This window comes from Zootoca vivipara, chromosome 9, assembly GCF_965207765.1.
Source record: "Zootoca vivipara chromosome 9, rZooViv2.hap1.1, whole genome shotgun sequence".
NCBI lineage: Eukaryota > Metazoa > Chordata > Lepidosauria > Squamata > Lacertidae > Zootoca > Zootoca vivipara.
The window spans coordinates 16698791-16723910 of NC_142592.1; the positions used below are offsets into that span (position 1 = coordinate 16698791).

Consider the following 25120-nt stretch of genomic DNA (forward strand, 5'->3'; position numbering starts at 1 on the left):
TAAGGACAAGAAATCTGACTACACCCCTTCCCAACAAATCATGTTGCCGAAGACATCATTTTAATATTCTTATTATTGTAATCGTGTTGAATGCATCTTATTGTGAAATGTATTAATATTTTGTTATTGGCTGCTTGGATCTTTCCCAAACACGGGAATCACAGGAACTTTCCTGAAGTAAGATTTTAATAGTACCTTCTTTGTTCTTATATAATGGCGCTGAACACCATCAGCAGAGCTGAGCAAAAATGCTTCCACTAAGTCGCAGTGTTTTGTCATCGTGTTAAACACTTCCATACATGTATCACATTTACAAACTAAAATTTGTGTTCAGATAGATAATGTTCACTTCACAAAAGATTGATAGAAATCCTCTCCAGAGTTTGTCCAGCTTGCCACTAACACAAGACTGACGAAATGACTTGTATTTATTAAAAGAAGTTTGCAGTTCAGCAGAAACAGTATCCGGTTTCATTTTCTGGACTCTGAAACTGAATGTATCAATGGTACAAAGACATCAGTCTTACACAGCTCTGAGCCACTTTTGTTTCCAGCCCATAAAAGGAGGGCAAAGTGCTTGAATCTTTGTTTTCTGAACTGAACAAGAGAACACAATAGTTATATTTTGATTGATTTAGTTAATTCGCAGACTGCTTAATATATAAAAGACTAAGTGTTTCACAAAATAAGAAAACATAATGCCACAAAGCCAAAATACAAAAAAACCCCACCAAAATGCATACTGATAGAATCATAAAATTATCACAGTAAAAATCCTGAATTAAAACACAGAGCGGTGCAGTCTTAACACCTAATGGTCAGGAAATGCCAAAACAAAAACAAAAAAGGAACAAAAACATGTTACTGTTGATGCCTCTTGGGTATCCCAAAGCACTGGGGCCAATGCAGGAAAGGCTCATGTTGTAACTAGAAGGCAATCCATCAGCCATGGCATTCCTCCTCTTTAGAGGCTGACTATAGGGATACACTGTAGTAGAACTGTCCAAAATTTATAAACTTCCCTAAAAAGGGGCTTAGTTCAGAAATCCTAAAACAAGTAAAATTCATGGCTGCCTTATCATTAATTTAAACAGAGTATACATAGCACCACCCAACTATAATAGTAGTAGTGGTAGTAGTAGTAGTAGTAGTAATAATAATTTATTATTATTTGTACCCCGCCCATCTGGCTGGGTTTCCCCAGCCACTCTGGGCGGCTTCCAACAAAGATTAAAAATACATTAATTTTAATGTTTAATTAATTAAATGAATTAATATAAAAAGATTTGGATCTCATAAGTATGTGGGCATCTCCATTTACTTCAAGTTCAGAAGCACATCTGGAAATGCAATGGAATGCATGTGCAGACAAATTCACTTCCTCAGCTGAAGTGAATGAGACTGTTCATTTCAGATGGTGGCAGCAGAGAGGCTCCCAATGTCCCTTCCCGGCCCTTACAGGTATATTTATGAAAGGCTATAAGAATCAATATGCCTATTGATTCAGTTTCAAATGTGGTATATAGCTAGACTTCGCATCACTTCTAGGGCAATCCTATACCCACTTAACATTAATTCAATGGACCTTACTCCTGAGTAGACATGTATAGGGTTGCACTGTCAGTGTATTCAAATGGGTAATTGTGCACATGGTTTCTCTGGTTACAGCACTAACTCACCAAAGCGACTAACACTGGCCACTCCATCGATAATTGAATTGTAATCCGTATTATCTTCCAGACCAACCTGTTGAAGAAATATTGCGTGATTTATTCTTAAGCCGAGTATACAACTTTATTAATTTGTTATATCTTGAATTATAAAGTAGTATATTTATATTAGTATTGATGCATATGTGCACACACACACACACACACAAAACCGAATGCTAAAATATTTCAGTGGAGAAGGCTTGCTTTTCCTCATGGAAAATTAATTAGCAATAAGACACACAGAAAGTACTGTACAATGCTTACCTTTAAGATGGAAATGATTACATTTCTGAGTTAAGATAAACAATATGCAAAATGATGATTACCTCAAATAAAATGGAGAAAGCTCTTAATTTCCCATTTCCTTCAATTGCCTTATCTAAATCCACAAACTGATTTGAATCATAACAGTATATTTGCATCTGTAAAAAGAATAATAGTAACAATTTAGGTGTTTTCTCCCTGTCAAACATCAATAATATCAGATATGTGTACCAACTTCAGATAAAACCTTTTGAAACTCAGCCCTGTCCAAAGATATATAAACACTGCTTGGACCCTATCTTACACCTAATAAAATATTATCAAACTTTGCAAAACAGCATGGGAAGTCAATGGGGTCTGTCTGAGCCAACAGAGGAGGCAATCAGAAATAGACATGATGTGGCAAGTAAACATGAGCTGACCCAAGGCCTCAGCTAAACTAGATTGTACCGGTATACAGGGGCGGAGGAAGGGGGCTGCGATAGGTGCGGGCCACCCCGGGTGTCACCACTGAGGGGGTGTGTGACAAAATGCCAGGCAGCACTCACTGTGGGGCCTGCAACATGCCCAAGCCATGTGTCTCTCCTGGGAGAGACGCGGTGGCTTGGGTGTACACAGGCTTCACGCTGCCCAAACGGTCCGCCTGCTGCCTCTCCCCCCCCCAGCTGTAAGGTGGCTGAGTGGGAGGAGGCAGGCAGACTCCAATGGCCTTGTCCCAATGGGCGGCTCGCCCTGCCCCAGGGTGCGCTACCCCAGCTGCCCGAGCAGCTTCCTCCACCGCTGCCAGTACACACATTAAACTGAAGTACAAAATGCATGCAAGTTAAAAAAGAAATACAGTGGTACCTCTACTTACGAATAACTCTACTTACGAATGTTTCTACTTACGAATGGAGCTCCATCCGCCATCTTGGATGCAGTTTAGATAGGATTTTTTCTACTTACAAATTTTTAGATAGGGTTGCTTCGACTTACGAATTTTTTCTCCCAATGCATTCCTATGGGATTCGACTTACAATTTTTTTTCTACTTACAAATGTGCATTCGGAACGCATTAAATTCATAAGTAGAGGTACCACTGTACTCATAAAGGTAAAGGACTCCTACTTGCACTTTGAGGTGCTTTCGAACTGCTAGGTTGGCAGGAGCTGGGGACCGAGCAACGGGAGCTCACCCTGTCTCAGGGATTCGAACCACCAAACTTCTGATCGGCAAGCCCTAGGCTCTGTGGTTTAACCCACAGCGCCAGTCTCAGGGATTCGAACCACCAAACTTCTGATCGGCAAGCCCTAGGCTCTGTGGTTTAACCCACAGCGCCACCTGCACTCTTAATTATGAAAACTGCAAATGCATGTCGGTGTGGCTGAGTTTGCCTACAGTGGTCCACAAATCAACTTGCCCGTTGCATTGCTTTCCAAAGGTCTCTCATGTCCTTTCCCAGGTAAGGAGAAGACAGCTGGGGTCATTGCTACAATTGTGTTGGGATCTGGAGCTGCTTCAAGTGGAGCATAATTTCAAATGCACTATTAGGAGATGGGCAATGCTGATGGCAAAAACAGATTTGTGGACCTCGTGTCCCTTCATTAAACACTGAAACAGTGAAAACAGTGCATGGGAAAGGATCACATGCCTGCTTCCATATTTATTGCACAGAAACTTGGCAATTTATATGTGGGTATTTTACATTCCAGTCGGGGGGAAACCGAAGTACATGTCAAGTTTTAATTGACCCCTAAATAATTTAAAGGCCATCTGAAATATTTCTGGTAGAAACTGTCTGGTTTCTGCCTTTGTCATATCAACTATGCAGCCAGCAAACCTGTCACTGTTCAGGAAAGGATTTAGGCTTACACTCTATGGCATAACATTAAAAGAGCTGCCAATTACAAATACTCTGGGGGAGAAATGGAATACTATAGGAAAGAAAAAACAGGGCGAGGAAAGATAAGTACTCATGAAAACTAGCTTCAGAAATACACTACTGCTAGGGGATCAAAGTTATGGGTGATTAACTTTTCTTGTTCCTCATTAAGTGAAGAGACAAAGGTTTTTCCTGTCCTCAAGAGAGGACTGTCCATTCAAGGGAGGAGGCAAATTATGTAAACCTCTGTGGAAGCAAAATGCTTCCTCCTTGACTGAAACGAAAGCTAGTCCTTACACCAACGTATTGGCTGCATTAAGTATATGACTTATTTTAGAAGACCAAGACAGACTTTGAGGAGATTCTCGAATATGCCCTCCCCACCCCTGCTCCACTTCCAAAACACCTACAACAGGGATAAATTCCACAGTCTTGCAGGACGTCCAGCAACTGAAGAGTCACCTTGCTGGTGCATCTCTGCTGGCAGAACACTGGCGCACCACTTCCTAAGGTCCCCCAGCCAGTTTTATGGTGGGGTTAGAGTAGGCCCTTACAACAGATATTGTGAATTCTGAAAGCATGAACCACCATGGTATGGCAAAGGAGAAAGCAAGTAACAGATGACAATTTTATGGAACTCACATCCTGTTCAGGTCAGACAGGCTCCCTCTGTACTGAACTTCAAGTGCCTACTGAACACTTTTTATAAATTCCAGCAGGCATTTAAATACAACTCTGATTTTTTGGTAGTATTAGCTGATTTTTACCTTTTCTATATTGTATTTCCTGTACACAACTTGTAGACAATTGTAGTTAAGCAGTATATACTGGTAAACTGTTTAGATAAATACATTAAGGTAAAGGGACCCATGACTGTTAGGTCCAGTCGTGGACGACTCTGGGGTTGTGGCGCTCATCTCACTTTACTGCCCGAGGGAGCCAGAGTACAGCTTCTGAGTCATGTGGCGAGCATGACTAAGCCGCTTCTGGCAAACCAGAGCAGCGCACGGAAACGCTGTTTGCCTTCCCGCCGGAGCGGTACCTATTTATCTACTTGCACTTTGACATGCTTTCGAACTGCTAGGTTGGCAGGAGCTGGGACCGAGCAATGGGAGCTCGCGGGGATTCGAACTGCCGACCTTCTGATCGGCAAGCCCTAGGCTCTGTGGTTTAACCCACAGTGCCACCCGCTGTGCATGCGCACAAAGAACTTCAATGATCACGGCTACATGTTTAATAGCCAGCACTATATGTGGCTATTGCACATTTTAATGCCTTCTGTACACATGAAAGTGCCACAAATATCCTGGTATTTCTAATGGCTTACTGTACAAAAGTTCAATAGGTTCATTACCTCAAGAGGGTACTTTTGTCCATCTATGCTATGTTCAGATCCATCATGAGATATATTGCATTTTCCCCAGTGAAACATTATTTTGCTTGCTTTAAATACAGCTTCTAAGCCTCCTCCAATTACATAGTATTCATTTGCCAGATTAATTTCCACTAAAAAGAGAAAAGGAGTTGTTATTATGCATACTGAAGAGGAAAACACAACACCTTTTTAATTCAAACATATCATGTTGTTATAATAATAATAATAATAATAATAATAATAATAATAATGCCCCAACATTTTGAAGTTCTCATTATAACTAGCCTGCATCAACTTGGTGCACTTCAGATGTTTGGGACTACAACTTTCATCAGCATGTGCTGTCTGGGGCTGTTGGGACTTGTAGTTCAAAACACCTGGAGGACACCAAGTTGGTGAAGGCTGGTATAAACAGGGCCAGCCCAACTATGAAGCAAGGTGAGGTGACTCCTTCAGGCAGCAGGACCCACAGGACGGCAGATCCTGATGTAGATCTTTATTCCATCCTTGTTCCTAATGTAGATGCTTACTCACACTTTTTCCCCTGGCAGGGAGTGGGTGGTGCCAATTTGTGCTTTGCCTTAGGTGCTAAAGTGTCTTGGGCCAGCCCTGGGTATAAATGAAAGCTCAATGCCGTGAGTTGGTTCCTAAATTAATCCAACTTAAGTCCCAGTTGACTTCAGCAGGAACTAATGAAACAACCCAACCTCCCATTGCACCAGGCTGGACTGAACATTATTGTCCTTCCCCTGAACTAGCCTCTGCCTGAGTATTCCTGATGATGTCATTCCATCATCATGGAACGTTCCCTTGCAATCCACAGGGTGCCTGGTGGTGGCAGCTAGCAGAGAGTCCTGAAAGAGAACATTCCAGGGCAGGGAGGGTTTGAGCTGGCTTGTGATCTGTTGGATCCTGAGCCAGCCTCACTACCATCATGTGACAGCATCAGGCCAGTTCCAAGTCTGCAGCTCCAAGCCGGTGAAGCTATTTCCGGCTTCCCAACTTTCTGCCCCAGTAGACATGTGTGGTGGGGACTCTGTGGTAGTCTTGCTGCTCTCTTGGTTCCTGCCAGACAGTAGCCAAGGTTTGGATTGCGCTTAAAGTCATTTTTGAGATATTCCATGGATGCAATGAGAGCGAAGTTCAACTAACTTAGGCTGCAAACCCCACTTTACCTGGGAGTAAGCTCCACTGAATTCAATATGATTTAATTATGAGTCAACATTGTTAGGACCACCTTGCTTGCCTTGATCCAACCCAATAAATATTGAGCCTATTGTGGACTGTGGATATTCTAGCATCTCCAGGAGGCAGAATGAGAAAATTCCTTGCTGTAAATACAGAATTCTAGTGCTAACAGCTTGATGATGGACCAAGAGTCTTAAGATGAAACTCAAGGTTGAGCAATAATTTTACTTTCATCCTTTCCATAACCAAAGAAATGCTTGTGTGAGCATGCACCACATACACACTTTCTCTGTGCACTGAAACAACAACGCTGGTATCTGCATGAATGCAATCCTTTGCTTTACTGGTTCCAGTTCTTTTACTGGTTCTTTCTAACTATTTTGAGCTCTCAAATGGAAAACTAAAGGAGATCTCAAGAATATTTCCCCAACTAGCAAATATAAACCAGCTTCATATTAGCAACAGCACAAATTTATTGTTTCTTTCGAAAGTTGTTTGGAAATCCCTCTAAGAGGAAAAACAATCCAAATTCCACTGTTTCATAGTTATATAGTTTCATATAGTATTCTTGTAGGATGGAAGAGAAAACAATTTAGCATTGCAAAATGAGGACAGATCAAAATGAGGACAGGTACAGTCGTACCTCGGAAGTCAAACGAAATCCGTTCCGGAAGTCTGTTTGACTTCCAAAACGTTCGGAAACCAAAATGCAGCTTCTGATTGGCTGCAGGAAGCTCCTGCAGCCATTCAGAACCCGCGGAATCTGCGCCGGAAGTTCCGGTTCCAAAAGAATGTTTGAAAACCATTTGAAAACACTCACTTCTGGGTTTCGATCGTTTGGGAGCCGATTTGTTCGGGAGCCAAGGCATTTGAGATCCAAGGTATGACTGTACATTCAAAGCACATCCAAAGCACATGACTTCCCCCAAAGAATATGAGGAACTCTAGTTTCCACCTCACAGAGCTAGACTTTCTAGTCACCCTTAACAAACTGCAGGAAGCTTTGGGGGGAAGTCATGTGCTTTAAATGTGTGGTGGATGTGCTTTAAATGCATTGAGTCAATCCACCCAAAGTTTAACTATTAAAAGCAGTATTAATATAAATGTAAGGAATTCTGTGTCTGGGATCAAGAGATATTTTTTGGTGCACCCAATAGCTTAATCATGCCCAGCAGGACTTTGATTTTTGTCCTTTGATCAACAGAACCCCAATGGCATTCTACAAATTGTTTTGGAAATACCTTTCAGTTTCCAATGCGATGTGTTATCAGGTAATTCAGCATGGAAATTGCTGCCTGAGAAACAGTTCAAAGCCCCGTAGCATGCAGGGCAATTTATTTATATCCAAGACTGTACAAGATATCACAACTCTCCTGGAAAATCTAGAGGAATGATACACTGCACATTCAGACAGACAGCAAATTGCAGTAGACAGCCTCCTCCAGATCTCAATTCAGGTGGTTCACTAGCGCCTTTCCATAGTAAACCTGTGTGAAAACCTTTGTAGCTGGCAGCAGCTGTTCAATTAGTAATGGCTTTTCTTTGAAATTCCAGTCCTACACATAAGTGAGGGGTTCGTATAAAATGATTGCTCAAACATAATAGCCTTTATAAATTGCTCTTTGAAAACACTAGCTGTGTAGTTGTGAAAACATTAGCATAGCAGCATGTCAAGTGTAGGTATTAACAGTCAATAATTATTATGTGGAAAATACTTAAATCTTTATTTTCAGTAAGTATGCATTAATGGATTACAGCAATTATGCTATTTCTAGGGCTATTTTTATCAATGCATATGATTTCCCTTTGAGTCCTCTTGACTTGATGCTTGACTCTTACTGCCAGCTGTCTTCCTCATAATTGCAAAAACCCAAACTTGAAGATGATTAAAAGAAAGAAAACGAAACAAGAGGTTTTTAAAATACTAAAGTGCAAAACGGTTAAATCAAAACATTAAATAAATCAAAAAAAGGAGATGTGAAATTTGTACCTGTTTTGCCTGTATTGTAGATTAAAGTGTCTTCTGCTGATTCTTTTTCCCAGCCTTGGAATTTCAGCTCCTTAAGATTCACATTTACTTGAGTTAGATCCTCATCAATATTAATAGGCGATTGCTTGGCACCATTGCATGCTGGATGTTTCTTCCCCCAGTTTGTTTGATTTAATGCTCCTAAACATCAAAACAATACAGGTAAGCAACCTAAATCAACTTGTATGAAAGCACTTGGTTTTATATGAAAGCAACAACAAATCACTGTTTACAATACAATGTGCATCAACCCCCATTCAGGAAAACCTACTTACATTATAGACCAGTTTTGTCCCCTATTAAAGGCTGCATCATCTCAAAGCATCTGTGGTAGAATAGCACATATGAATGCTCTATCACATCATAAACTTGCTTCTTGTGTGAAGCTAACACGAAGAGCTTCTAGCCTAGCATTCTTGACCTCCTTGTTTCTGCCTTTGATTCTGCAGGTTGACTTGTGGTTCAATACAAGCATGCAAATGAATATCTGGAATAGTAACAGCTAATTAGCAGTTCTGTGGGATTCCTTTCAGATTTACTTGCTGAGAGTACAGGGCTTGGGTCCCTGGTTTCCAAGAGGAATATTTTAATTTTGAAACATCTCCAAACATCATCATCATCATTATTCTGCCCTTCATACGAGGAGTGCAGGGAATTTTACAATATAAAAACACAAAAATGACAAGAGTTTTGTGAATGTTGCATATGGTGTTGCACTGTATGTCTTTTTCAAATGTCTTAAATGGCAAAAAATGAAAAGGGGGTGGGAGGAATGTTTGCTGTGGGGTAACATTGCTTAACATGGCTTTCTGCAGTCATTGCATCCATGGAATAGCATTGATGCAGGGATAAGAGCTGTTATTTGGATAAATATATTACGGTAGTCCGAATGATGCAGTGATAAGAGCTGTTATTTGGATAATATATCATTCTGAATGTTTATAATAGCTCCAAGAAAACATCCACAACTCCTGCAAATAACTGCTCGCAAATCTTCTCCATGTGAAAATGGTAATCTGTTAAGTAAACACATTCCTTTTCTTATGTGAAATGAAAAATTGCACTTTATGGAAGGGAATGGTCAATCTCACATGGGTTGATTGCCTAAAATTTACACTGCTCATTAGAACCAATTATCTCTATATTGCTGAAAAAGACTCTGATGTTCTATAGCTGTTGCAGATATTAGCCTCTTAATGAGGCAGGAGCCTTTCTGTACTGTTACCAATATCTGGTTTGAATGATCCATACAAGTTCCCCCAGCTGTCCTTCTAGTCCAGGCATGACCAAACTTGGCTCTCCAGTTGTTTTGGGACTGTGGTCATCACCCCTGACCACTGGTCCTGATAGCTAGGGATGATGGGAGTTGTCCCAAAACATCTGGAGGGCCAAGTTTGGTCATGCCTTTTCTAGCCAGTACCTTTCCTATTGTAGCTGGCTATCATTCACCCTCCAACAAGCTACAGCTTTTCCTTGCCAGACACAATATTTCTCCTTTCCAACTAAATCCCAGAAAGCTATCTCAATTTAAACAAGTGCCTGTCATCTGGATGAGGGTGAACAAACTGAAACTCAATCCAGACAAAAATCAAAGTGCTACAGGTCAGTTGAAAGGCAGAACAGGGATTCAGCCTGTGCAGGGTGGAGTTACATTCCCTGTGAAAAGCCAGAGGTTTGCAGTTTCGGTGTGCTCCAGGATTCTGCCCTGAACCTAGATACCTGGGTTTCTGCAGTAGCCAAGAGTGCATTTGTATAGTGAAAGCTAGTTCACCAGCTGTGCTTATTCCGCAGTGACATGTGCCTTAGTTACCTCACTTTGAAAATCTATTGGCTGGTTGCATGGAGCACACAACTCCCTTGTTACAACAACTTCTCTGGCTACCAGTCTGTTTCTGGGCACAATACAAAATGCTGGTTGTGAATCTATTTGGCCATAAGAAGGAACATATACTCCCATGAAAACCTCCCAAAACTCAGAGATCTTTGGGGGAAGCCCTTTTCTCAGTCCTACAACCCTCACAAGCATATTGGGTGGGGATGCAGGAGAGGGCCTTCTTGGTGGCTGCTTTCAGGCATTGGAACTCCTTTCCTAGAGAGGCTTCTCTGGCTTCCTCCTTGCTGTCCTGCTCAGGGTTTTGGGAACTACTTTTGTTATGGAAACAGCTCTTGATAGTGTGCCATACTTTTTTTTTTCCTATATGCTTTTCAGTAGATGTTGTTGTTTAGTTGTTTAGTCGTGTCTGACTCTTCGTAACCCCATGGACCAGAACATGCCAGGCACTGCCTCCCGCAGTTTGGTCAGACTCATGTTCATAGCTTTGAGAACACTGTCCAACCATCTCGTCCTCTGTCATCCCCTTCTCCTTGTGCCCTCAATCTTTCCCAACATCAGGGTCTTTTCCAGGGAGTCTTCTCTTCTCATGAGGTGGCCAAAGTATTGGAGCCTCAGCTTCACGATCTGTCCTTCCAGTGAGCAATAGATACTTTGCAGCAATTACCCTGCAGCTTTCAATAAATATTTAGAAGCACCTTGAAGGTAAAGGACCCTCAATGGTCTGAGAGTGTAGGACAAGGCACAGGGTGGAGGGGGAGGGAATGCTGCTATCCCAGACTGTGGGTAACTGACCCCAAACCCCAACAAAGTTGTTACTATTAAAACAAAAAAGGTAAAAAACAAAACAAAGTCAAATTACTATGGAACAAATAACACAAGAAACAGTTACTATTTAGGAAAAAAAATATTCTAACTTGCCAAATCACGTTCATTTTTATGGGCTTAAACTATGATTTATTACATTCCATGTTGTGTCCTTAGGTTATAAGTGCACTGAAGTTCCACTGCAGTTCAAAACTATTATATCAGTAGCCATATGCCACCTTAAAAATTAAAAACAGAAAATTTTAAATTAGATATGACATTTCAGCATCTCTTATCTTTAACCTCAACTGAGAAATAAGGCCAGCTGTTACTAATTAAAGATTCCAGATCATTATGAACAGTCAATTGGTCAGAAAAAAATCATGCTGCTCTTTTGAAGAGTGACATAAATATAACATAAGTTCTGAATAATGAGTTATTAGATTGTAGAGGTGATAATTATTGCTTGCTGTTTTAATGTTTTTTTTGAAGTGAGTTGACTATACTGTAGAACTGGATTTTTAAAGTATCACTTTTTACTGTGCAATAAATATATATTGATTAAATAAGCAATTAAGTTTATTTCAACCATGGTAAAAGAGGTCTGTGGCCATACTACCCTGAACACGCTCAACCTCGTCTGATTTCGGAAGCTAAGTAGGATCAGGCCTGGTTAGTACTTGGATGGGAAACCATGTTAAAAGATGTGTTAGTAAGTTATAGAAAGACTGAAAACAGCTACTTGTTGCCAACATGCTAAACTTCTATGTCAAACATCAACCCCACTTTATGCTCTACATCACCGGCAACTAAGATTGTGCCAGGGACTTCTTCTTTCTCTTCTCTTCCTTTTTTCCATTCCCCTTATCAGTTAACCTTTCTTCTTCTTCTTCTTCTTCTTCTTCTTCTTCTTCTTCTTCTTCTTCTTCTTCTTCTTCTTCTTCTTTCTTTCTTTCTTTCTTTCTTTCTTTCTTTCTTTCTTTCTTTCTTTCTTTCTTTTCTCTTTTTATGAAAATTGATGTATTGTAACTCTACAAATAATTTTCTATTGCATATCTTGTTGGTATGTATTTTTAGTTGAATATGTATTTAGTTGAATATGTATGTATTTTTAGTTGAACTACTAATAAAGGACACACACACACACACACACACACACATAGTGCCCGGGACAATTCTCAACTTAAGTTTGCTGCACCAACCCAAGTCATTTCACTGCCTGAACTGGAGTATGATCACCCTCCAAGGATCAACACTTTAAAAAGTCTTGTTGCACCATTCATTTAGGCACCAATCTTTGTCTTCATCATTTTGTCTTCAGATTGCTGTTGGCCTCAAGACAGGGCCCCAGACCTTCCCAACAAAATGTAACATTCACTCCTCTTTTCTGTGGCAATTGTTCCAAGCCGCATAGTTCCAGGAAAAGAGGCACAGGGAAGAATTAGTGTTACCTGGAATGAATGAAGACAGCAGAGGTTTGGGTGTGTGTGCTTGTGATAGGGGACTAGTGGCTGCCTGCCTTGCCTGCCCCAGAGGTGTAGTGGTCTAGGGTTACAGAAGGTAAAATGCCTGTTACTATTTCTCCAGCAAGGTACCTGTCTCTTGCATCCTAGAGGTGCCCAATCAGCACAAAAGGGCATCTTTTTAGCTCAGTGATGGCAAACCTATGACACACGTGTCAGATGTGACACGCAGAGCCCTCATTGCTGGCACGTGCCCCATCAGTCCATTCACGCTGTTGTTGTTGTTGTTTTCCCCCCATTTGTTCTCCCGCTCCTCCTACAGCTTGTCTCCGCTGTTAAAACCCGGATTCTTTTTAGTTGTTGTTGTTGTTGCTGGTAGCCAGAGATTGGTTTTTAACCCTTTCTGTGCTGTTTTCTCTGGCGCTTTGGCAGACTATGATTGGGTGTAACAGTGTTCATTTTTAACCCATTCTGTGCTGGTTTTTTGGCGCTTTGGCAGACTATGTCTATGTTGCGTGTTAGTTCTAGCGAAAGTATTATTCATCCTTTATTTCTGTTCTCTTCCCCCCCCAAAAAGCGCAGTAGCTTTGGGGCACCCCCCCAAAAAGCAAAGCAACTTTTGCACCCCCAAAAAAACCTCCAAAACTTTGGTCAGCAGCTCCCCCCAAAAAGCTCAACAACTCTGGGCACTTTGTAATAAATAAGGGGTTTTTGGTTTGGTTTGGTTAAATAATTAGTTTTTGGTTTATTAAATACAGTTATATATTACAATTATACATTTTTGTTATTTAACCTATAAATATCGTGAAATTATGGTTTTTTTCTCAAAGTGACACACCACCCAAGTTATGCTCGTTTTTTTGGCGAATTTTGACACACCAAGCTCAAAAGGTTGCCCATCACTGTTTTAGCTATTGAGAAAGGAGTCTTCTCACCCTTTGTGCTGATTTGAGCTATTCAGAGTGAAAGGAGGTGAGTCAGCCACTGAAGATTGGCTCCTAGGGTCAGTCTGGAGAAGGTGCTCAGGAAGAACACCAAGGAGAAGTTGTTTTGGAGGCTCCAAATAAACGCATTTAGGAACACGGAAAACATAAGATGTTTCAGTTTAATGGTGTGCAAGTTCTGTTGCATACAATGGAACTTCAAGGAAAGCGCAGTTTAAACCAATCCAAAAGAAGATATCGGAGCACTCCAAATCATTTGCTCATGTACATGCACAGAAAAAGGTAGACCTAACTGAAAGGCAACACATGGAAAGCTGCATTGATTCAGCTGGAAAAAGATGAGAAGCAATTCATTTGCAAAAAAAACCCTCTATGAACAGAAAGCATGAAAAGGTGACCAGACGCATCAATATGCAATTTTGTATCTAACAGAAAAGCTAGCATAGTTTCCGAAGATTCAGATTTCAAAGAGGGTAAGACCTCTCTTGGTGACTAATGGAAAAGCACAAAGTCTTTCTGTTGCCCTGTAGCATACGACAGAACTGCTGATCTTTGCATACTGTCACTAAATTCCAGGAAGGATGAAAGAAAAGTGTTTCAAAAGGTGCTACTCATGAAAGAGCTAAGACTTCCGGCTATGATGAATTAATCAAGTAGTGCATATGCCAGGAAGCATGAACAGCAGTTGAAAAACTTTTTTAAAAAAAACATAATAAATCCCTACTTCTGATTGTCACAGCAGTTGGCAAAACTGAGCATCTAGACAAACGAAGTACGGTATTTTCCTCCATCATTTGCACAACCATAACAAATAGCTAAAACCATCACAATCATATGCATTAAAGCAGAAATAGACGGATCTAAGTATTTTTTATTGCTATTAGTGCAGCATACCAATCATAGCAACATGTTATGTCTGAAATGCAAATTTGAATGATAAATTGAATAATTTAAATGTTGGTAAGTTTAAACAAATAAGGAGTATCCAACTCTTCTTCACAACCTTTGTTTTGGCTCCAGTGCCCTGTATCTAAGTTGTGAATTTACAAAGCTCACTTGGCTATACTCATGGGTTAGGATAATGAAAAGTACTTCACTTGCTCATTGCACACTACCCTGAAACCTTATTTATCTAATTTGGTTCCAAGAAAACCTCTAAACAGCTCCAAAAATATAAAATAACCAATTAAAAACAGACACTTTGACACATTCAAGAAGAGTAAAAGCAACAGTAGTTATATCTTTCTAACTCTGAATTTCTTTTTAAACTTCTGAAGTTACTACTGTAACTTCTACATGCCTGGATAGGCTTGAATAAACAAAAATGTTTTAAGCAGGCATCAAATAGAATACAGTGAAGCTTCCTGCCTGATGTCAGTAGGCAGCCACACTAAAAAGATTGATTTCCTAGAAGCGTGGAACAAGTTTTATGTTGCACCTGTAATTGTGTCAGTTCCACAGGTTGAAGTGGTTGAGGGGGTGCATATGGGCTAAGAAAATCCTGCAGGTAAACTGGTCCCAATACATTAAGGGTGTTTATATATATATATATATATATATATATATATATATATATATATATATATACTAACTGTAACATCTTGAACCTGGCCAGGTAGCAAATGGGCAAGTGCAGAAATCTATGCAGATGTATTATATGCTGACAGGGTGTGACTCCTGTCAGAAACCAGGCTGCAGCATTTTGCACTAACTGCTGCTTCCAAATCAAGCATAAGGGGATGCATTGCAGCAATCTAATCTTGAAGGCGCCAATGCCTGAACCACTGTGGCCATGCTGTCCCCATCCAGGAATGACCATTGCATTGCTTTTGGACCAGATGCAGCTGGGAAAAGGCACTGCCAGTCACTGAGGCTACCTGTGTCTCTGGAACCACTTGTCCATTTCATTTCAATTGCTCTGTAATTGAAAACTGGCCAGTTCAGATTTGGAGAATGTGCTAGTTTGCGACATAATCATAAAGATAATTTATTTAGGAACAGGCAGGTGGTAGGTTTTTTTAAAAAAGAGAGAGAGAGAGAGAAATGGATGCTCCCCAATATGTGCAGCGCTTTAGTTTCCTGCCAGGGGTTCTGGGACACAAAGAGGTGTTAAGATGTAAGGCCCTTGGGGCCTAGGGAGGTAGGACAAGGAAGGTTCAAACACCATCAAACTGAGGGAGCCCGAGCCTGTCTCCAGTTCCATTCAGCAGAACACAAACCAGAATTCATGCCCATTGCTGCAACAACCTTAAAGCACAGGCATCCTTTCAAACCAAAGATAAACTTTCAAGCCCTTAGCCCTAAAAGAATATCCTTGGCGTGAAAGGTATTTAATCACCCTCAAAATAGGTCCCCTCCAAGGGATCATTTTGTTCTCCCTCTTTCATAGCTCTAGAACTCATGGACAACGATTGAAGCTGAATGTAGGAAGATTCAGGACAGAGAAAAGAAAGCACATGTTCACACAGCACGTAGTTCATTCACACCCACAAGAAATAGTGATGGATACCAATTTGGGATGCTTTAAAAGAAGATCTAGACAAATTCGTGGAGGATAGGGTTGCCAATGGCTACTTAGTCATGATGGCTACATTCTACCTCCACTCTAGTTGTTGGGAATCACAAGTGGGGAGAGTGCTGTTGTACTCAGCTCCTTCTTGGACTATTAAACGAGCCATTCTCATGCTCTTGCCTATTATGTTCTTCCAACACAAGACCCTCATTTTCTATCACAGCAGAAGAGTTATCCATATGGTAGTAGAGCAGCTCCTCCACATCCCTGAAAGTCTTATCTATGCGCCTCCCTGCCTGTTCTCCAAGTCAGCCATGTAAGACTCATGGGAATTAACCCTAAGAGCCAGGAGAACATTGCATTTCTTCCCAGCCGGCAGAGAGTCATTCATGTGGTGCCGAGTGGAAAAAACAACAGCATTGGACAGCCACCACACACCTATTAGCTCTCTTTCTTCATTACCTGTTTTATATGAAAGGCTTTTTAATTAAAAAAAAGATAAGCACTTTCCAATTAAAAAATACAATGCAATTATGACACACTGCACACAAATGTGCATGTAACCTCTGTTTTAACCTTCTGCGACTGCTTAAGAGTCTGTGCATCTGGCCGACCAATTATTTCCGTGATAGAAAGCTGATCAGATAAAATCAGACCAGTGCCAGATTTAGGGTGGTGCTGGCATCCCCCCTCCCGCAGGGTGCCAAGGCAAAGGGGTGCAAAATTGAAAAGATCCATACTTGACAACATCCATTTGGGAGCACCAAATTTTGGCCTAACGCCGAGTGCCATATTACCAAAGTCCACCCCCGATCAGATATAAGGGATGTTCAAGATAATTGCCTCCACCAACACAACAGTAATGCCCATGGCATACAACAACAACATCTGTTCTACAAATATTCTAATGGGACAAAGCACAATGGCAGGTTCATAAAGCAAAATGGATTCAGTCTTAATGAACCCTCCTAAGCTTACAACTCCTTTTGCCTGTTGATTGTGATAGCAGGACTGAAAATGTTCATTGAGTTGGTGCATGGAGGGAAGCAGTTCCAGGGAACACCAGTGCATATCTGTAAATGCCCGATGCTATTGTATTGTAGGAGATTTAATAGGTTACGGCTATAATCCTGTGTATTCCTGGAAATAAGTCTCATAGAATATAGTGAACCTTAAATTCAAGTAAATACGTATGGATTTCCTGAGGCATTGTTTTATAAAGTTTGCTAAAGCAATATTACACCTAAGGTGCTGATTAACCTACCATCAAATTAATTTTTTGATACATTTTTTTAAAAAATAAGAGGTGACATCAACACACAGCTTGCAAAGTGATATTGTCTTAGCGATCAGTACAAATGCTGAAATGAGAAATGAATCTACAGCATGGGACAGCAACTGCATATGGCCCAGGATTTTCTTATTTTATTTATTTATAAAAGCAGTTTTGAAAGAAAAATCCTTCTACATAGTAGAAAACAGACATATTCCATGCTTTAGCGGAATAATATTTCTCTTTTGAATTTTGTACATAATACCCTAGCTATGACTAAGTGCATTGGCTCTATAATTGTGAAGTTCTTATTGCTACCGGTAAATGGAGCTGACCAGTTACTAGGGTGTCTAGTTTGTGAGACAAAAACACTTCCAGCATTGTTATCTGGAAAATATGCAGACTCCTGAGAATAGATAGTGGCAGTTTCTAGTTCAGAATAAAACATTTGCCCTAATTGGTTGCTTGTTTCTTTAAGAATTAAAGTCATATTTCTATTTGTAAATTTTAGCAATACTTAGTGTGAAAACTCTGTTGTGTTATTTCATATTACTATTATGTACTTCTGGGATTTCAGACCTGGCCCCCTGCTAGAGACTGGAATAAGATAGTCGCTTGTACATTTTTAGGAACAATTGCAAGTGAGCTGGGATTTTATTAGCCCAAGTAGAACAGGTCTCTAGCGGTGACTTGCACTCCTTCTCCTTCTCCAATAAATCAGAACACGAGGCAAGGGAGGTTATAATGATACTCAAATGCCGGGTTAGACATATGTCTAGTAAATGATAGCTGCTGATCTCCCTGGGAGTTTTCATAATGACACACATCTTCTGCAAACACGAAATTCACTATAAAACAGATTGACATAAATAGTCAGAAGTGCAGTCGCAAGAGAAGTCTGCAGACATTTTAGTTCCCCCCCACCCTCTACATTGCTATACTTCTGTTTAAATCAGCCTGACAACTATCATCCAAAATTTATACACATAAACCTTTGGCTATTGAGCCAAAGAGGGACATGAACATTTCCACAAGAATTTTTTTACACACACACACACACACACACACACACACTCCTTTTGAAAGAATGTAAAAATAAAAATTGCTTGCAGGTCTTAGGAGGAAGAGGGGTGCACCACCACTGTCAAGGCAACTAGTCCATCTTTCCTTTGCCTTTCCTTTCTGTTTTCTACAATTCAGTTTCATTTGTTGTGAGACATTAGTATTACATACAATGTTAGGCTAGGAAGAAAAGAGGGGGAGGGGGGGAAAGGTGAGTGGAGTGGGGTCGGGTGGCTATGTTTCTATTATCCTACTTATTGTATGTGTGGGTTTTTGCTTGTTGTGTTTCCTTGGTGGTGAGAGGGGTTGGGGTGGCCTAGGTTGTGGTTGGTTGTCTTTGGTTGGCTGTAAGTGGGTGGGTGAGTGTGTATATCTGAACCAGGTTAGCCAGATTGATTTGTATGCTTTTGGCGGATCCTTGATGTTGTCTTGTTGGGCTGTGTACAGTGGTACCTCGGTTTATGAACACAATTGGTTCCGGAAGTCTGTTCATAAACTGAAGCATTCATAAACTGAAGCGAACTTTCCCATTGAAAGTAATGGGAAGTGGATTAATCCGTTCCAGACGGTCCGCGGAGTAACCGTTCATAAACCGAAGCGAACTTTTCCATTGAAAGTAATGGAAAGTGGATTAATCCGTTCCAGACCGGTCCGTGAAGTACTTAAACTGAAGCGTTCATAAACTGAAACATGGGTGTAATTGGTTCCGGAAGTCTGTTCATAAACTGAAGCGTTCATAAACTGAAGCGAACTTTCCCATTAAAAGTAATGGAAAGTGAATTAATCTGTTCCAGATGGGTCCGCGGCGTTCATAAACCGAAAATTCATAAACCGAGGTGTTCATAAACCGAGGTTCCACTGTATGTGATAAAGGGGAGCCATACAGGAGTGAAGGTCCATGTGTCAGTTTGTCCCCTTGTCAGTTTCAGTTTATTGGTTAGTTTTTCTAATAAGGCATTTTCCCCATACTGTTTGGTACCATTGGTCCATGCTTACTCCCGACAGGTCTCTCCAGTGCCTGGCTATGATGTTTCTGGCTGCTGAGAGTAGGTGGGTTATGTGCTAGAATATTAATTGCCCACAAATGGAAAACACAGGAGATCCCTTCAATAACAGAGTGGCAAATGAAGGTACTAGACTATATGGAAATGGCCAAACTAACCCACAGAGTCTGGGATCAGGACAACGAGAAATTTTGGATAGAATGGAGTAAATTCATTGATTATGCTAAGGATAACTACAAGGGAATGAAATCGCTAGCAGTAATGACATAACTCCTATATCGTTGAGATTGTATCTAGTTTAGACAATACGAGAGAGGATTGAAATAATTTCCCATTTGGTGGGAGGAAGGAAGTCACAATGTTTTGGATTTATGTTGTATAGTTGTATTATTGTAATGTTGTATAATTGAATAAAAAATTATTGGTCCAAAAAGACGAAGAAGAGAGAGTAGGTGGGTTATGAGCTCCTTATGATGTGAGTGGGCAATTATGATATTGGAAGATGTTTAGTAGGGCCAGTTCTGGGATGACTTCTAAGTCAAATGTCGCTGGGGATGTGAATCAGGATGCCTTCGATCTGCACTGTTATCTGCATACATTCAGCAGGATGCAAATCAGAATGCAATCTGAATGTACATCTCCACTCACTCTGCTAGTCAAGTTAGTATCACAGAGAAAACCTTGCCATGGCCTGCAACAAAAAGCACCGGCATGGTGTGACACAACTGGGGTGGTTGGCTCACTTGCTTCAGCGATGGGATGCTTGCTTTCTCTCCATTGCAAAATGAGGATAATTGGAAGGCTTGGTTTACTCGCAGTGGCACAATCATGATAAATCAGACAATGTTGTATTCACGTTACATGGCAATGTAATACTATGATGCCCTTAGTGTGGTGTAGTGGTTAAGAGTGGTAGACTCGTAATCTGGGGATCCGGGTTCGCGTCTCCGCTCCTCCACATGCAGCTGCTGGGTGACCTTCGGCTAGTCACACTTCTCTGAAGTCTCTCAGCCCCACCCACCTCACAGTGTTTGTTGTAGGGGAGGAAGGGAAAGGAGAATGTTAGACGCTTTGAGACTCCTTCGGGTAGTGATAAAGCGGGATATCAAATCCAAACTCTTCTTCTTCTTCTTACACATTAAAAAATAAAATAAAAATGGTGCCGAAGGTGGAACACAGGCTGGTAACAGGTAGCAAGGTGGGTGAGGTGGGAAAGAGTATAAGTTTGTGTTCCCCCTTTGCAATCCTTGTTGTGCCCCCTGAAATGGCAACTTCTGTAGTGAAAAAAAAACCTCTTGAAAAATTAGCATATCACCACCGACAGAGAGATGTACCTACTATTCATTCAGATAATCCAATAGCATTTGCTAATCTGATTGTTTTGTTGCTCTTCTCTTGTAACACATTTTTAAAAACTATCCAAAAAAACATTGGAGAACTTTTTTGCCCTATCTTATTTCTAAAAAAAGAAATATGCTTCACTCTGCCTTGTTTAATCTTTTAAAATTGCTCAATTTTATGACGAATGTACTAGATGAAAACTCCCTCTTAAAACACACGTTTGTAAGCAGTGGCGTCGCAACGGAGGGCGGGGGGGCAGTGCGCTCCCGGTGCCACGTCTCCGGGGGTGACAAGGCGGTGCCCCACCACGGCTGCGTGAGCAGCGGTTTGGCGGTGGCGGCGCTCCAGCACCATATGGACGGTGCTAGGATCCTCTGCTTGCGGATGCAGCCATGAACAGAGGATCCCAGCACCATTCATACGGCGCTGGAGCGCCAGCGTCGGAAAACACGTAGCATGCATGTTCGGCATCGCTACATACGATGCATGTGCGCTATGTAGCAAAGCCCCGCCCAAGGGTGCACGGCATGTTTGCTGCTCTGGGTACCTGAGCGGCTTCCTCCACCATTGTTTGTAAGTAAGCCCTCATGGTTTCACTGGAACTAACTTGCAAGTATGGGTGCTTACGATGAACTCTCTAACTTGAATAGTTATTTTTACATGGCATATACATCTGCAAATCTGCAAATCTGTTAAGTCTAATATTGGTCCTTTCCTTTCCTTTCCTTTCCTGTCCTGTCCTGTCCTGTCCCGTCCTTTCCAAATTGATGCCAATGGCTATTGTTGAGTTCTTTGGTCATTAGTACACTTACATAATGATTTAATATCATATTACAATAAACAATGCATCCAAATACTTGCAAATGTAGCCAAAAAAAATTAACAAAAATATTTTTAATTGAGTTATTTCCTCTGAAAAGGTTGTAAAAAAGGTCAACTTTGAAACACAACAAAAGTTTTAAAAAATAGGGAAAAGGTTGTTTTACTGCAGTAAGGATGGAGATTTTGTAATACTCTAATGGAAATTTGTTAATTAAATAGCTTGAGGCAACTGAGCAATCAACAGTTGTAAAGAACCAAGCCAGTTAATCAAATCGATTCCCTGCTTGTCAGAATTGTGAAAGCAGATAGCACTGGAATGTATTTTTTCATGTTGTGCAATTTCCACATTAACCTACAAATTTCCATTTTCTCCATCATAGCATTTGTTATGATGGTTCCACAGAATAAGAGATAAAGCAGACAGAGATGTTATTTTTATTGAACATCTTTCTCAGACAGCGCAAGTAATCAGCATTATCTTAGTATCTACAGAGCATGAAATTAATGTAATTTCTCTGCTTCCTTTTGCTACATAATGAAATTTCAAATTTTAAGACAAATACATGGTTCCAGAATATAGTGTCATTACTAGCAGCATAACTTTCATCAATATTCCATACATGCATGTACAAAATGTCTTTAAATTAAGTAGAAATTCTAATATTCCACAGCTGCTAGTACAGAAAAATGGGCAAAGACAGAGTTCTAAGTTATTAACTTACATATAAGAACACCTTATAAATGCAGGTACATATTTTTCTATCCAGAAAATGTGTAGCCGTTCCCTATTCTAGGAAGAGGGAAGGTTTGGAACACACAAGTGGATATTTTAAAAGTCTAACAGCCTATATTTCCATGCTTTACTTTGCTGCATATCTTGTGTTTTTAAATCTCTGCTGAGGTTCTCTCGCCAAAGAGTACTTGCCCCAACCTTGGCACTTGGCATCCAGGAATTCTCCTTTTATACCTACTTACTTCGCCTCCTCAACTCTTGTACCAACACTAAGTGTACATTTTCTTTCTGCCTCAAGCTATTTTGCTTTCTATTATATCTCCTCTTACACATTTTTGTTAAAATAGCTCCTTCAGAATTATGACTAAATTTTCAAGAGCAGAAATATAAGATTCATTTTACCAAAACTGTGTCCTTTCATACTTTTGTAGCGCTATTACATGATCATTTTTCCTGCAAGTGCTATCATGGTTTCAAAACCTACTATGCGTGAATCATCTTCTCAGTTGGATTATACTATGCCTTGAGACTTGATAACGTTGCATAAAATGATTTTGCAGCTGCCTTACAAATTCATCATTCCTCAAAATTAAATGCTTTGTGAGGATTAAATAAATAAATAAATAAATTATGCATCATTTAACTACAAAAGTCTCTTGTCCAATATGTCAGATAAATAGCTTTGAAGCCAAAGCAACTAACGCTTCTATTTCCTAATATATTACAATTAACACTTTTGCATCGGAAAAGTGAGAAAATGTGGGTTAAACCACAGAGTCTAGGGCTTGCTGATCAGAAGGTCAGCGGTTCAAATCCCTGCAACGGGGTGAGCTCCCGTTGCTCGGTCCTAGCTCCTGCCCACCTAGCAGTTCGAAAGCACATCAAAGTGCAAGTAGATAAATAGGGACCACTCCGGCGGGAAGGTAAACAGTGTTTCCATGCGCTGCTCTGGTTCGCCAGAAGCAGCTTTGTCATGCTGGCCACATGACCCGGAAGCTGTCTGTGGACAAACGCTGGCTCCCTCGGCCTATAGAACGAGATGAGCGCCGCAACCCCAGAGTCGGACACAACTGGACCTGATGGTCAGGGGCCCCTTTACCTTTACCTTTAGAGAAGGTAAAGTACAGAATATCACCGGCAAAAAAGTTTGTGCTTTCTAGAATATGGAAGCAAGCTGCTGAACTCTCTACTGAGAACATAAATGTTTTATAACAAAGGGAAACGCTGAAAACAAATTATTGTCTAAGGTAATCAAATAAACACTTCTGGTATACTTTGTGAGACAGAAGGAAAGATTAAAGTTGCACTCAAAAATGTAATTAGTACTGTATTGCTGTGCAGAATTAAATTGAAAGACAATGAAAAGTTATCAGGGTTCTCCTACCACCATTGTTCTGCTAGCTAGGGGTATTTTAAAGATGATCATTGCTTTGCAAGTATAGAATCCACTTACATTACTTAGAATTCTTACATAGTTTTCATTAGATTAATGGACAGTCACATCTACTTCCTAAGTTGCTTCATGATTTAACAACTGTGGACAACTGAAAACATATTCTAACTACTATTTCAGGGATGTTTTGCAGACGGGGGAATTAAATGCTTCACTGGTCTGAAATGCATGGTGGTGGTGGTTGTTTTTAGCAGAAGCAAGTCCCAATGGAGCTTACTCCCAAGTAGAGTGCATAGAATTGCTCTTTTGTCCTGCATGATGACTGTAATAAAATTATAGATTTGCATGAATGTCCATAACTGGCCTATTTGTAAATCAAGTCCCCCTACTATTCCCAAAAAATCCCCCAAAAAGGACATTACATTCTTTCTGTATGCCACAGCCGCAGCCGCAGCCGCAGCCTCTTGCCAAGAATTGGAAGAGTCAAGATATGCCAACTATAGATGAATGGCAAATGAAGATGATGGACTTCATGGAACTGACTGGGAGACTCTGCGACCAGAAAGAAGAGACGGTGGAAGAAGATTGGAAGAAATTTAAATTTTATTTGAAAAAAATATTGTAATACTAGCTGGCCATGCCACGTGTTGCTGTGGCTTTTTGTGTTAAATGGACCTTTTTATGTTAAATGGACCTTCAGAGTCTCCCTTCAGAGTCCCCTCACCTTCATAGTCCCCCTTCATTTTGCACACAATCATTCCCCCCATATGCGTGTTCTGTAAAATTTTGCCCTGCCCCAACCCTGACTCCCCTACCCACGCATGTTCTGTGAAATCCCTCCACCCCGCCCCAACATATTCCTCCTCCCCAAAGTCACTCAGCGCCCCCATTCCTCACCCTTGTTGCATGATGTCACGACACCCCTCTCTATCTCTCCCCCTCAGAAACCCCTGTGGCCTAGTCAGTTTTCCTGGCTGGGCAATGCTGGGCCTTGTTGCTGCGAAAGGCCCCTGCGGCCTAGTCAGTTTTCCTGGCTGGTCAATGCTGGGCCTTGTTGCTGCAAAAGGCCCATTTTCAGTTGGTTGCTACAGAATTTTGTGACGTCACCGATAGTCTGCAGCCAATGGAGACCGCTCTATTTCCCAGCTCCCCACCCCTCTCTATCTCTCCCCCTCGGAAACCCCTGCGGCCTAGTCAGTTTTCCTGGCTGGGCAATGCTGGGCCTTGTTACTGCGAAAGGCCCATTTTCAGTTGGTTGCCAAGGAATTTTGTGATGTCACCGATAGTCTGTAGCCAATGGAGATGCAGTTTGTGGCTTCTATTTCCCAGCATGCACTTTCGTCTGAGTAGGGTGGTTTTGAACACGGGGTTTTGGGGGTTTTACATGGTCCAGGTTTGACATTTGTCTTTGAAAACGGTCTGAGCTTGCTATTCCAGTCGCATTTGACTTTGTGTTAAAATTTGAATGCAATCGGTCCAGCGGTTTTGTTGAACGTTGGAGAGGAG

The 25120-nt window shown here is 40.9% G+C and overlaps 1 protein-coding gene across 3 annotated transcripts in view; it reads right to left on the reverse strand.

Moving 5' to 3' along the window:
• PTPRZ1 (protein tyrosine phosphatase receptor type Z1) overlaps nucleotides 1-25120 on the reverse strand; it is a 113181-nt gene that overhangs the window by 54073 nt on the left and 33988 nt on the right. For all 3 annotated transcript variants that reach the window (XM_035126983.3, XM_035126981.3, XM_035126980.3), the window contains exons 3-6: nucleotides 8391-8570; nucleotides 5192-5343; nucleotides 2039-2134; nucleotides 1680-1746 (exon numbers count right to left, since the gene is read on the reverse strand). In XM_035126983.3, coding sequence (XP_034982874.2) covers nucleotides 1680-1746; nucleotides 2039-2134; nucleotides 5192-5343; nucleotides 8391-8570 — 495 coding nt within the window. The remainder of the gene's footprint in view (nucleotides 1-1679; nucleotides 1747-2038; nucleotides 2135-5191; nucleotides 5344-8390; nucleotides 8571-25120) is intronic.